The 13,456-nt window shown below is 31.8% G+C and overlaps 2 protein-coding genes across 6 annotated transcripts; both read right to left on the bottom strand.

Annotated features, from left to right (window-relative positions):
• Nucleotides 1-403: 403 nt before the first annotated feature.
• On the bottom strand, nt 404-5,551 carry LOC120077743 (GEM-like protein 2). 3 transcript variants are annotated; one of them, XM_039031726.1, is made up of 5 exons: nt 5,156-5,551; nt 4,907-5,059; nt 4,703-4,798; nt 3,706-3,980; nt 404-874 (listed from the first exon to the last, which is right to left on the bottom strand). In XM_039031726.1, exons 2-5 carry the CDS (start codon nt 4,980-4,982, stop codon nt 695-697), a joined length of 627 nt encoding a protein of 208 aa, XP_038887654.1. In that variant the 5' UTR covers nt 4,983-5,059; nt 5,156-5,551; the 3' UTR covers nt 404-694. The 3 variants fall into 3 exon arrangements, with proteins under 3 accessions (XP_038887654.1, XP_038887653.1, XP_038887655.1); XM_039031725.1 differs by having other exon boundaries at nt 4,907-5,551; XM_039031727.1 differs by having other exon boundaries at nt 4,703-4,795; nt 4,907-5,551.
• A 154-nt stretch (nt 5,552-5,705) lies between these two features.
• LOC120077744 (GEM-like protein 2) lies at nt 5,706-9,473 on the bottom strand. 3 transcript variants are annotated; one of them, XR_005481834.1, is made up of 5 exons: nt 9,145-9,473; nt 8,952-9,047; nt 7,350-7,624; nt 6,351-6,584; nt 5,706-5,927 (listed from the first exon to the last, which is right to left on the bottom strand). XR_005481834.1 is itself a non-coding variant. In XM_039031729.1 (5 exons), exons 1-4 carry the CDS (start codon nt 9,209-9,211, stop codon nt 6,405-6,407), a joined length of 618 nt encoding a protein of 205 aa, XP_038887657.1. In that variant the 5' UTR covers nt 9,212-9,473; the 3' UTR covers nt 5,706-5,927; nt 6,385-6,404. The 3 variants fall into 3 exon arrangements, 2 of the variants coding, with proteins under 2 accessions (XP_038887657.1, XP_038887656.1); XM_039031729.1 differs by having other exon boundaries at nt 6,385-6,584; XM_039031728.1 differs by lacking the exon at nt 5,706-5,927 and having other exon boundaries at nt 6,139-6,584.
• Nucleotides 9,474-13,456: the final 3,983 nt, after the last annotated feature.

Genomic DNA, 13,456 nt, shown 5'->3' with positions numbered 1-13,456 from the left:
CTATCGCATATATTAATGATAGACTTCTATCAATTTCTATAATCAACGAACTTTTATTAACCTCCTGTCAGAGAAGATTAAATTTTGCTATTTTGAGCAAATAGTTTTCTTTATCTTTAAAAATCCACCTGTGTATACAATATAAGGTTTTTATTGCTCATGGATCAATATTCTTGTTTAGAGTCCCCCTACCCAAATATATATATATATATATTTTTTTTGTTATTGTAATGAAATGGAAGATGAAATATGCCCTAAAAGTTAGGGCATAACAAATGAATTTGGCTTTGGAAGATACCAAAAACAAAGATCATAAAGACCTCCACTAGAATTTCTGCACAACCTGCGCTAAAGTAATCAATAATAATCCAAGTCAAAGCATGGGTTGCTTAGATTTCACAAGTGTAAGATACAAACAACTTTATTTTATAAACTTATTTATAAAAATAACACAAATTTCTCCTGTCACAATGTGACCGACAGCTTGGCATTAGTAAACGAATTTCGAATATGTATCTCATAGTTAAATAGGGGTCATGCACATTTCAGAATCTACGTTCAATGATTATTATCGTTTATACCCTTTAACTAAAACAGGAAAATATATGTAAAGAGTATAGAAGGAAGTGTTGGTTTAGGTAGGCACGAGATTGTGAGAGGAAACGGTTTCATTTTGGTATCCTTCGAGTCCTACCTAGGCACGGGATCGCTGCAATGCATCAGTTAAAGTCTTGACAGCCTTGTTATATGATATGAATCCCATGAACCAGAATTCATGAGAGTCCCTCGTGATTACTTGGATGTATTTTTGTGAGGGGTCCATAAGGTTTGAAGAAGCATTGATTTTCCCCAACTGATCAACCGCTATCATCACCTACATACATATTCATCATAGTCATGAAAAAGAATGCAACTAAAGACATTAACAGAAGAAAACACGAGCGAAAAAGATAGATAAAGGGACAAAGAAACTCGACGAGACTCGGCGATTCGTTTTTCTAATTAATCCTGTTGAATCTACATAACTACCAATTATTTTAGATACTAACACAAGCATAGTTTTCAAGATCAGATTTGGGCCATTAAACTATACTTCATGGAAACACAAAGATGGAGATAGGAGATTGGAGATTCTTAATGCAAACATTGACTTCAGCATAGTTTCATAAACTCTCTTATGCACAGACGCGATAACAAACCAAACTAGGAGGAAGAACAAATTTCACTAAACTTACTTTTCAATAATCATCTAGAGATGCCAGAGGAAGATTACCTTCATACATGGAGTTGTAAGCTACTAAGCCGTTGTTGTTTCTCATTGCTTTCTAGCCTACGATAACCATTTTCTCAAACATGTTTTCAAACATTTGCAAAAACCTTTTTCATAAACCCCGTTTTCTAAAACAATTTTCTTTAAACGGGGTAGAGGTTGCGAGATACGCCCGTTGTGTCATTGGCTATTTGAATTTGAATCAGTTGACTTGTTCGTGGGCGGGAACACAATTGCTTTGTGGATCTTTTAAAATTGTGATTGGGGGGTGGGGGGCTATTCTGGATATATTAATTGATGGATGTCCAAGAAAGTTATTCTTCTAGCCAGAAACAGGTTCTTGGACAACAGCTTATAGTTTCTGTGGACTGACAATCCATCAATGGTGTCCTACAGGAAGATCAGACCCTGCATTCATGCATTTCCAGTTCCTCCACCCATTGCTAGTGACTCCATGGTGCCCAGTTTATTAAATTAATTCATAGTGGCTAATAAATAAAGGACAATTATGTTAGGCTATTTAATGAGTATATTAAATGGTATTAAATTATGGGCTCACATACTTTCCTAGTGAAGAGTATAGTCCCAATACACTATCTCTTCATTCATTAAACAGTGAAGGAGAGTGACTATTTTACTCCATTGAGAGATTATGAACTATACTATAAAACTAGATATTTCTATTTATATTATGCCTTTTAAATTTTAATCTTATGGATTTGAACTTCAATTATTTTCTACCACGATAAGGAAAAAAAACAATTGGAAAAATTTTCATATTGAATTTCACAGGAGAAACCTAGTGAAATTGTGATTCATTGGATCAAAATTAAACTGTTGCAGTACATCATATAGTTATTTGCCAAACTGCAGATCCACCATGCTTTAAATTCGGAAAAACATGATAGAACCTAAATATATATTGAATTTGATTGGTAATGAAACTATAAGATAAACCAAGTAATTCGAGGTACTTGGACCCTCCCAATCTCTTGAGATCACTCTTTAAGTCCTAACACACTCACCATAGTATTTCCTCCTTCCTCCCTTCCCTGCTCACTATATTTATAACTACACCTTCCTTATAAACTACTTAACTAATTATGAATATACCCTTGGTATCCCGCTAATACCTTTCCTATCAAAACATTAAACATAATCATACTAAAGCAAGTTTATAGAAAAATTTTATAGAAAACTTGGCAACCAACTATTAATAACTATTTCTTCTTGTTTGTGTCTCTCGTCGTAAACTAAGAGAAGAAAAGCAGAAATGTATAGTACTACAGTAGTACATACTCCTTCCATTCAACATTCAAGACATCACTAAATGATATATTACTTTATTTCATGGACCCACCATTTTTAAATGCTTCTTCTATGACAAACAATGAGCTGAGGTACCATAGCACTAAAATTTTTCTTTCACTCAAGAAGCCACCTATGCATATCACGTGTACGAAGAAGAAAGGGTGAGAAATACAAATGGAAGTTAGAGGGAGAAAGAATTGGTAACTGTAATAGAGTATCTTAGAGAGGGAAGGCAGCAGGGCCCTCGCACGTGTTAGATAAGAGAAGTATATGTGAGTGGGGTCGTTAATAGAGAGAGTTAAGTCAGTAGAATCTTTTGTGAAGTGTCTCAGACCTCTCATCAAACATATGAGAAGTCTTGTATCCGTTCTGTTTTGTCTTTCCTTCAATATATCTAAGGCCTTGTTCGGTCGGACTGGGATTGTTTTCTCCCAATTTCTTTATAATGATTTTCATCTTTTTTTAAAGTAACATTTGAATTCCTAGCTAAATTCAGAAAGTATAAAAAAGTTGAAAACCGTTTTGTCTTTGTTTTCTATTTTTTAAAATTATGCTTACAAACACTACTTTTACTGATGATTTTTTAACCAGTTAAATTTTGAAAATTAAAATAAAAAAATATATATATAGTTATCAAACAGAGCCTACTTTTTTCTAGTCTTCAAAACTTGACATGAATTTTGAGAACATTCTTATGAAGTAGATACCAAAACAAAGAAACTCCATAGGTCGAAAAAGTGTTTAAAAGCTTAATTTTTAAAAAAACTAAGGGCCCATATGGATTGACTAGAGAAAAAAGATGTTTTTCAGAAAGAGTCATATTTATTTAAACTCTTTTGATAAAAATTGTTTAAAATAAACTTCGAAAACATTTCAAAAACTATTTTAAATGGTTACCAAATACTTTATTATTATTATTTTTTTATAAAATGACTTATTTTCAAAATTAAACACTTGAATAGTAAAATCAAACACAACTTGAGAATCCAAAGCCAAATGATTATCGAACCGGTCTTAAATAAACTCAATGAACTACTTATCAGTAAACAGCTAAGTTTTATTTCTTAAAAATCCTATTTCAAATCCATCAGAACAAAATATCTTCAACAAAGGGTGAGAAATACCTTGTAAAGGATCCACTGTGGCTCGCCAGGAGATGGATAGTAACAAAGAGGAAACTCACTACAAAAGGCCACCCTTTTTGTGGATATGTACAAAGTCCCATTCACAGGCCCAGAGGAAGTGGACAGATAGCAAGCAAAGAAGTCCAAGTATTTGTCTCCGTCGACGAAACCAAACGTCTGTTGGAATACTTTTTTATAGCCACCTTCTGTAACTAACTTCGTTCCTTGATGAAGCCTGGCCATGGCCGCATCAGTGACACTAGAACTAAGTTTCACTGTTGGGAAAAGCATATATTGCATTGCAGGTTAGACGCTAATAAGCTCGATAGACATCGAACAGGTATATAAATCCAGGTCCGAATTTCATTATTCCAGAAAGAACCAAAAGGAACCAAGCAAATCCTTGCCAAGAAAAGTTGGTTCTGTTTTTAACTTTTAGCATGCCATTTGTTATTTGAAGTTATCATTTGTTTACAGAAAGAAACAGTTCTAATCGTTTGAAACTAATCATTGAAAGCTGTACCTATTAAATTAATAAACATCAGTGATTATTTGGAATCAATGATAACTCATGACAAGCCTGAAACCATTTCATGACAGACCTAAACTCTTCCAATTATTCAGAACTGACTCGTTGAAAGCTCTCGACCAATCATATTAGAAAGATGGAGAGAACTAAATTAATAGAACCCAAATAAATAGAGACATAAAAGATAATAGAAATACAAGATAAACCAAGTGTTCGATGTACTTGGACCCTCCCAATTTTGAAATACTCTCAAGCCCTAATTCATTAACCAAAATATTGATTATCTTCCCATTCTCCTTATCACTATTTATAACTAAATTCCATAACCAACTCCCCTAACTAATAACTAGTATACCTTAATATCCCTCTGACATCCTAATAGCATTCCTACCTACCATAAACTTGTTAGAATTCTAGGTGAAAACAAACACCTTAAAGAAAGAAACTTGAATAGAGGAAAGAACTAACAGTGATTCCAGATGCCATCTGCTGCAGCCTCTACCATCTTAGAACAATCTGCAAACCTCTTCCCACACCGATCCAACACTTCCGACATCTTATCTGCTGAACATATGCAAAAGAAAAAAAAAAGAAAAGAAAAAAAGAAAGAGTATCAATATCCACAGAGGAATTTTTACAAACACGTTAAGTGCAGAACAGAAGAAAACAAACATTTCCCATTTGGAGATGTGGAAGCAGAGGAATAATGAACATAGGGATTGTCTTTGGTGTCAAGGTGATTGATCATGGTGTAGATTGCGTTGATCACGATTCTGAGTCTAATCCTTCTTATGCTTCATTGTGACGAAGTGGGTCTAATCAGAACTGGGAATCAAACAGGAGGAATCAGAACACTGAAGATGAAGATGATGAAAGAATCTACGAAATGAAATAAACAATGGGGTTTTTGGGGATTCGAACAAGTGACAGAATTTCTTCGACCACCAAACGAGAATTCTTTGATGATGATTGGAACTCCGCTATTATTGGTCCAGCGAGAAAATTATTCACAGTAAGGTTGGATTGACCAATGATAAGTGAAGGACTTATGCTTGAGCTATAGGGATGAGAAACAGCGGAAAGAGAACATGGACAATGACAAACGTTGGTCATCAATGAGTGGATGTTCTTCCAACCAACTTTCCAAATTTCCAACGTCGTGCATGGGTAGCAAATTGATGCGCCACCGTGTTACATGTCTTGGAGTGAATAAAAATTTGTATATGAGTTCAAGATGATTCATCGGAACCTTTCAACAACTTTAATAAAATTTGGCAATCAACTTCTACCCGTGAGTGTCTCGACAGAGAGAATGGTGTTGCCAGCTGAATCACAAAGTATAGCACCAATCACCATAGACTCTCCAAGAACAGCTCCATAATGAGCTTAAAGGAGAACCAAGGGAGAGGGTGTCACTTGTGTTGTTGAATGTAGACGTAAAGTTTCATTAAGTTATCATAATCTCATTAACTTACCAAGACAGGTGAACAATACTTCAAAATAGCCCAGATATAACCATACATGAGTGTAATAATTAGTTACGACGATGAACTAAAATATTAGTTAGCAATTCGGATGTGCAAACCAATCTTAGAATTGGAAAATGAATAAGAAATTAGTGACTTTTTCCATAAAGTGTCCTTCCCTCTCCCTCGCACGTGTTTGGTCGCCACCCCCAAGAGTCTTCTTCATCCTGCAATGACACTTTTCACCTTCAATCATCGATCAACAATTGACAACGGGTGATGACCAACGACAAAGGAATCGAGAAAATGAGCAATGACAAGGAGTTGTGAAAAGAACACCTAGACATACAAAGTGCAACAAATCCACATGCAACGAGAGTAAGAAGGGCAATGGAGGAAAAAAAAATTGGAAGAGGGTTTACTGACACTAACAAAAGGTTAGAAAAACAAAATTCAAATAACTTGATCAAATCTCAAACGAGCACAAATTTTTAGGTCATCCGTATAAACACTAAGAAACCATTAGTTCTTTATTTTTACCCATATAAGATACATAACTTTTTCAAGATACACCATCTTTATTGAGTAAGGTAGTCGCAATAAGAAGACATAGGAACAAATACAAGCACTCTATAAGTAAGAAGACAGACATGGAATGTAGAGAGGAGGCAGAAACTCTCAAACCATCTGTTCATCGAAACAAACTAGGAACAGGAACGCTTTAATGCCTCAGTTAAACTCTTTAGAGCCCTGCTGAACGATATAAATCCCAGGAACCAGAATTCATGCCCATCCTTAGTAACCACATGGATGTCTTTTTCAGAGGGGTTGAGAAGATTTGGAGATGGACGTAAATTTGCCACCCGATTCAGCTCTATCACAACCTACAAATGGGTAAAAATACACATGAGAGATCCCTCCTCAACTTCCATAGTCAAGTTGGTCCGTCTACTTTTGATTTTAGTTCATGTTGGTCTCTATACTTTCAAAATATTCATTTTCATCATTGTATTATGAAAATGTTTATCTTGGTCTTTGTACTTTTAAAAAGTGACTATTTCAATCCCTTCATTTTCATTAATATTTCACTTTTAAGGTACCAAAATAGTCACTCTCTAAAAGCTCAAGAACCAAAATGAACCATAGTTGAAAGTGCAAGGACCAAAATGAACATTTTGAAAGTATGGAGATCAAAATGAACCAAAGCTAAAAGTACAAGAACCAAAGTAGTATTTAAATCAAAAACATCCAATAGCTAAGCCAATTATTCTTTCTGCCAACATCCCATTTAGTCCAATTCAACAGTGTTCAGATAACAAAGGGGGATAGAGAGCAAATTAAGTTCTAACATGTGCAATACAATCAGGAGCAAGAGTACCTATGGACGAGTCAGGGCTCAGGAGGCCCTTTTGTTATAATAAGATTTTATTTAAACTAAGATCAAGTATTTCTCACACATATTCACTCTGTCCTAGAAGTAGAACACATTTCAATGCTTATAATACAGAAAAGCTTTAGTGTATTCCACTCAAATCAATACTAAGATGGGTAAGGTAACAATAACTAAACCTTGATATAAATTTGAGAAATACTTCTATTTCTGATATATCAAAACTACAGCATCCCAAATGATAATGGGTCAAACATACCTTGTAATAGAGCCACTCTGATTGGCCAGGAGATGAAGGGTAACAGAGAGGGGATTCACTACAGAAAGCCAGTCTTTTTGTGGATATGTAAAGAGTCCCATTCACAGGCCCAGAGGGAGTTGCCAAATAGCAAGCATACGAATGCAAGTATTTTTCTTCAGGAATAACACCAAATGTATGCTGGAATAATCTTTCAGGTCCTCCTTCAGCAAGTAATTTCGTCCCTTGAACAAGCCTGGCCTTTGCAACATCACCAATGCTAGGACTAACTCTTACTGTTGACAAACATATATTGCATATCAGGAGCCAATAAGTCAACATTCATGGCATTATTCAGCAGACCTCCAAAATAAAACTCATTTTACATGTTATTTATCAGTTCCTTCTATCACATGCCTCCACCTAATGGAGATGTTATTGTTTAGGTTTAAATACTACTTCAATCCTTGTATTTTTGACTTTGGTTCTTTTTTGTCTCTATATTATCAACTTTGGTTCATTTTGGTTTCTATACTTTCAATAGGTTCATTTTGGTTTCTATATTATCCACTTTGGTTCATTTTGGTCCCTATACTTTCCAAATATTCATTTCAATTCTCATGCTTTCAACTTTAGTTCATTTTGGTATTTAGACTTTCAAAATATTCATTTTGGTTCATGTAGTTACAACTTTAGTTGTACTTATACTTTTAAAAAGTGGCCAATTATGTCCCTTCATTTTTAGTTCTATTTAAATTATAAGGGACCAAAATGGCCGCTTTTTAAAAGTACAAGAACCAAAACGGACAGTTTGAAAATACAAGAACCAAAATAACCAAAGTTGAAAGTAAAAAAGACCAAAATAAACATTTTAAAAGTACATGACCAAAGTAGTATTTAAACCATCGTTTATCAACAACATGGCCTGTTGGGTATCACAAAGTTCACTATAAAGAAACCTGATCCAGCAGGATCTGTTTCACTATTAGAATCAGTTCATCGATGGAACAAATCATCCTCTAACTAAATACGAAAGATTAAAGGCATGTTTGGAAGTGATTTTGAAATGGTTAAAATCACTTTTGTCATTTTTAAAATTGCTCGAAAACATGCTTTTAATCATTCAAAACTAATTTTGATGACATGAAATTGCGTTTAAAAGTCTAAAATTAAACATTAAATTATATTTAAGTGTTTAAAGGCATGTCTCAAAGTAATTTTAAACATGATAAAAAGTGATAGTAACAATTTCAAAATCGACAAACATGTACTAAGGATCTGAGAGTGATTTTGAAATAGTTAATTACTTTTTTCACATTCAAGATTACCAAAAAACATGTTTGGACATGTTTGGGAGTGATTTTAAAATTGTTAAACCACTTTTATCATATTCAAAACTGCTCGTAAACTATTTTTAATCATTCAAAATCAATTTTAAGAGTAAGAAAAACATTGAATTAATTTTGAGGGATTAAAGGTATATTTCCAAGTATTTTAAAAATGACAAATTTTAACTATTTCAAAATCAATCCGAAAACCAATTATGATGGTACAAAAATCGCACTTAAATAATATGAACTCAAACATTAAAACCAAATTAGATCGAAGGGGGGAAAAACTAACTGTGATGCCAAACGTTTTCAACAGCTTCCCCTGCCATTTTTCCATAACCTTCCAACATCTTCCCACAGCGACCCAGCGCATCCCACATCCTATCTCCTAAACAAAATCCAAAAAATTCATTATAAAAACAACGATCAAAACCCTAAATCATTATAGAAACAAGCAATCGAGAGTGGAGTTAAAGAAAGCAAACTTTTCCCAGGTTCAGGAGACGAGGATGAGGAAGGAGTGTGCTGAATATAGGGATTATAATTGCTCATGGTGGAGAGATTGAGAGTGGATTCAGAGGGCTTCAATGGAAGTTCTAACCCGGATTAGGGTTTATTGTTATGGCTTGGAATCGCATTTCAAGAAGATAAGAATTGGGAATTGAGGAATGAAAAGAGCATAAAGATGAAGATAACGGAGAATCTGAAGCAGTGTTCATTTCAAATTCTATGGCGATTTCGTCTGTGAGAGTTGAAAAAAAATAAACAAGGGTTTCCGATTCCAGTGAACTGAACCCGCCATTTCAAACGTAAATTATAGGGAAAAAATAATTTTCTATTTGTTCACTATATATATATATATATATTGAAATTATATTTTAAAATATTACCATCTAAATTTTTGAATTTTATTTTTAATTTAGTTCCTAAATTTTAAGATCACTTTTAACTTTATTTTTTCACAAAATACTCGAGGTTTGTTTGTAATATTATTATTTATTAATTAAATTAGATAATTATAATAAATTAAGTTTCACTATTTTTTTGTCACTGTTAAAATGAGTTTTAAAATTTCACTTTATAATTATTTTAGATTAATGTGTAAACATTAAAGTTAAAAACTGAAAATGAGCATTTGAAAGAAAATTGACGAAAATATTAAAAAAAACAACTCATAATAATGAAAAATCATTGTCATTCAGCTTATTATAGCATGTCTCTCTAATATTTGATCAAGGACATTCTATATAGGAAGCCTTAATTGTAAGTCGTATTACAATGATGTCTTCTCCACTACATTTATTACATAAGTAGCTCAACATATTACAAAATTTCACAAATATTGTGATGTATTTATCATTAAGACCCATCCACTATTTTTATAAAACAAAACAATTAAAAACAAAAACAAAAAACAAAAACTTAGGGTTTTGTATATCTCCCTCATCCATACATAGCTTAGGGTTTCATATATCCATGTACCCATTAATTCCTTATTTAAAAAAGAAAAAATTGTTTGAATATCCCATTTTTCTTCTTTTTCCCCGAAACTTATCTTGTTTTTCACGTTTCTTCCTCTTCTCTTTCCCTTCTTCTTCACCACTCATTTTTCTTCTTCGTTCATTTATGGTTTCCTCAAATTACATAATCATCTCCTCTTCCTCTGAAACCAACGAGCAAAAGAGATTACAAAGCTAGTTGAAGCTAGCACAAATGGACGAAGCCAAATTTTAGGTTGCAAAGATCCACGAACAGACGTCCACGATGGATATTGGTTGATTGACACTGAATGGGTATCCACGACGGATCTTGATCTGGTTGCTGGATATATATAGGTATATTTCAAATAATCCATATATACTTGGGTCTATTTCAAATAATCCACATATATCTAGTCAATATGGTAAAGGAATTTGAGGTTGCCAATGGATGGACGACGAATCTGGGTGTATTTATTCATTTTATTCTTAATCTCAAATATATATAGGTTTATTGTGATTGTAGTACTATGTATCACTGTTGTTTTAATATATACTATTGTTTAAATATAGTTAGTTTGTGATATTCATTTAAATATAGTTAAGACTGTGATATTCGACGTTATATTGTATATTCATATGGTTATATATGATTTTTTTCCTACAATATATATCAAATATCCAATCGAATACTTGTATCGTAAGGGGAAGAAAGATTACTAACACATTTCAGAGCACTAACTTGAGAATTTGAACTCTACGAATTTAGTTTGTATTTTAATAATTTGATGATGTCATATTTCTTAGTTTATGGTCTAATTCGAAGCATATAATATGAAGTATATATTTTCATTTGAAGTAATCTCATATATATTTCAAATACTATTGTGTATATGAAATAAGTCTCGTATATGTACATAAAAAAAACGAAAAAACGAATATTTGAAACCATGCAATTGGATGGAGAAGATGAATGAACAAGTAGAACTAAATCTCGTTAATAAAAAGATGATGAAAATGAAACAAACACCCCAACGATAAAAAGAACATTTCATCAATCCATTAAAATGGAAATAGATATTTATAAACAACAAAAAAGTATATATGTTTAAAAAAGACTCATTAATGACCGTAAGAAAAAACGGCTCATTAATTACAAAGAAGAAAATGAATATATTAAAAAAATGGAAAAAGGGTAAAAATGTCCAAAATTAACCCTAAAGCCTTCAATGAAAAATTTCAGATTTAAGAACATTTACGATATATACATGATCAAAAGAGAATTTTTCATGAAAAAATCTCCTTGATTAATCATTTTATGAAGCTTATGTATTAATGATTTAGAAATAAAATTCTAATGGCTCTAAATTGACTCATCTATGAAAGTTTAAAATTTTGAATTAATATAGGTCTCGTCGTTGGACAACCATTTCGTTGTTTTTTTTTTTTAAAAAAAAGAATTTTACCTATTTTCTCTCAATTTCTTAAATTAATATAGGTCTCGTTAAAAAAAAAAAGAATTTTAACATGTTTTTATAAACTAGTTTTTTATGTTTTGTTTGGTAACTATTTCGTTTTTGGTTTTTAGTTTTTGAAGATTAAACCTATAAACACCTCTTCCACTTATCTCTTGTTTTGATATCTACTTTTTACTCATGTTTTAGAAAAACTAAGTCAAAATTTGAAATCTAAAAAAAATAAAAAATTAATGACTTGTTTTTGTTTTTGAAATTTTGTTAAGAATGCAACTCTTTTACGTAAGATTGATACAACTATGATAAGAAAATGAAAGGAAATAAGCTTAATTTTAAAAAACAAAAAATCAAAGACGAAATGGTTGCCAAATGGAGCTAGTTTTCAAAACTTGGCTTAGTTTTTAAAACATTGGTAAAAAGTAGATGACAAATCAATAAATTTAAAGGTGGAAATAGTGTTTATTAGCATAATTTTCAAAAACAAAATACCAAAAAATCAAATAGTTACCCCACGATGTCATAACTATCAATTGAGGTTTTAAATGACTACATAAAAAATTTAAGAATATTGTTGATGGTAAAATCTGGCCGAGAACTCATCCGATCTTCATGTGTCACTAATGGTGAATTTGTACGATCAAAATCACACATCGGTGGGAAGAAGATGAACTTCCTTCATTCTTGAAAGTGACTCCTTGAGGGGCCTACCAAAAATAGGCCCTATGACCCAAAGAGGGACATGTTGGTCTCGAGGCCGAGGTAAGCCAATTAAGTCGAGGAGCCCAATTGCTTTGTCTACTCCTTTAGGGACTCTCTTCGTCCTATTTCTTGCTGTGATAGGGCAACTCTTTTGATTTTACTCTCAAATTTGACCTTTTTTTTTCTTGACTTCTCAAAAAATCAAAAGCTACCCATAATTTTTAGCCTATTTTTTTTCTTTTTTCCGAATGATAATCATTACAAATATATTATTCTCTTATCTATATTATATTTAAAATATAATCTATACTATATTTAAAAGGTGTTTTAAGTGGAGAAATATTTTATTCTCTTTTGCCATTTTTATGGTTACGTAGGACTCGTTTGAATTGATTTAAGAAAAAACTGTTTTTCAAAAAATTCATTTTTATTTAAATTTTTTTAATATAAAAATTAATTAAAATATACTTGAAAAACTATTTTTAATGGTTACCAAATACTCTAATTTATTCCAAAATGACTTATTTTTTAAATTAAACACTTAAAAATGTATTCCAAACACATTGATAGTTATATTAGGTAATTTAATATATGAAGATGAAATAATTTATTAATTTTATTAATAATATATACACTATATTACTTTAAAAATTGGTTTGAGTTTTAGATTTTTTTCTCTCTCTTAGCTCCAAAGGTACCATCTCTTCCCATTTTTTGTGCTTAAGGTATTTTTCTTTTCTTTTTTTTTTTCACGTTTTTCTTTTCTAAATTTTTTCTTCTTTTCTTGTTAAGGTTCAATGGTTTTGTTTTCCTCACCTAGAAGTAGACATCTCATTCTTCATTAACGACATAAATTCTTTTTTTTTTTTTTTTTTTTTTTTTTTTTTTTTTTTGTTTTTTCTTTCTTTTCCTTATGAGCGTTCATTTTTTAGAAAGGTAAATAACCGATTATATCTAGATACCTAAAATTATAGATGCCCAAAATTACATATTTCTGATATTTTTATATAACCATATTTATTTTGTAGAAATATTTTCGAAGATATCTGAGAATACCTAAATAGGTCTGTGTTTATTTGGTTGGATTTCTACTTAAGAATATCTTAGATTTACATGATATTCCAAGAATGCCCTTATGACTGTTC

This window comes from Benincasa hispida, chromosome 5 (genome assembly GCF_009727055.1).
Source record: "Benincasa hispida cultivar B227 chromosome 5, ASM972705v1, whole genome shotgun sequence".
NCBI classification, from domain to species: domain Eukaryota; kingdom Viridiplantae; phylum Streptophyta; class Magnoliopsida; order Cucurbitales; family Cucurbitaceae; genus Benincasa; species Benincasa hispida.
The sequence above is the reverse complement of the archived record's forward strand: the minus strand, read 5'-3'. Positions and strand labels throughout refer to the sequence as shown.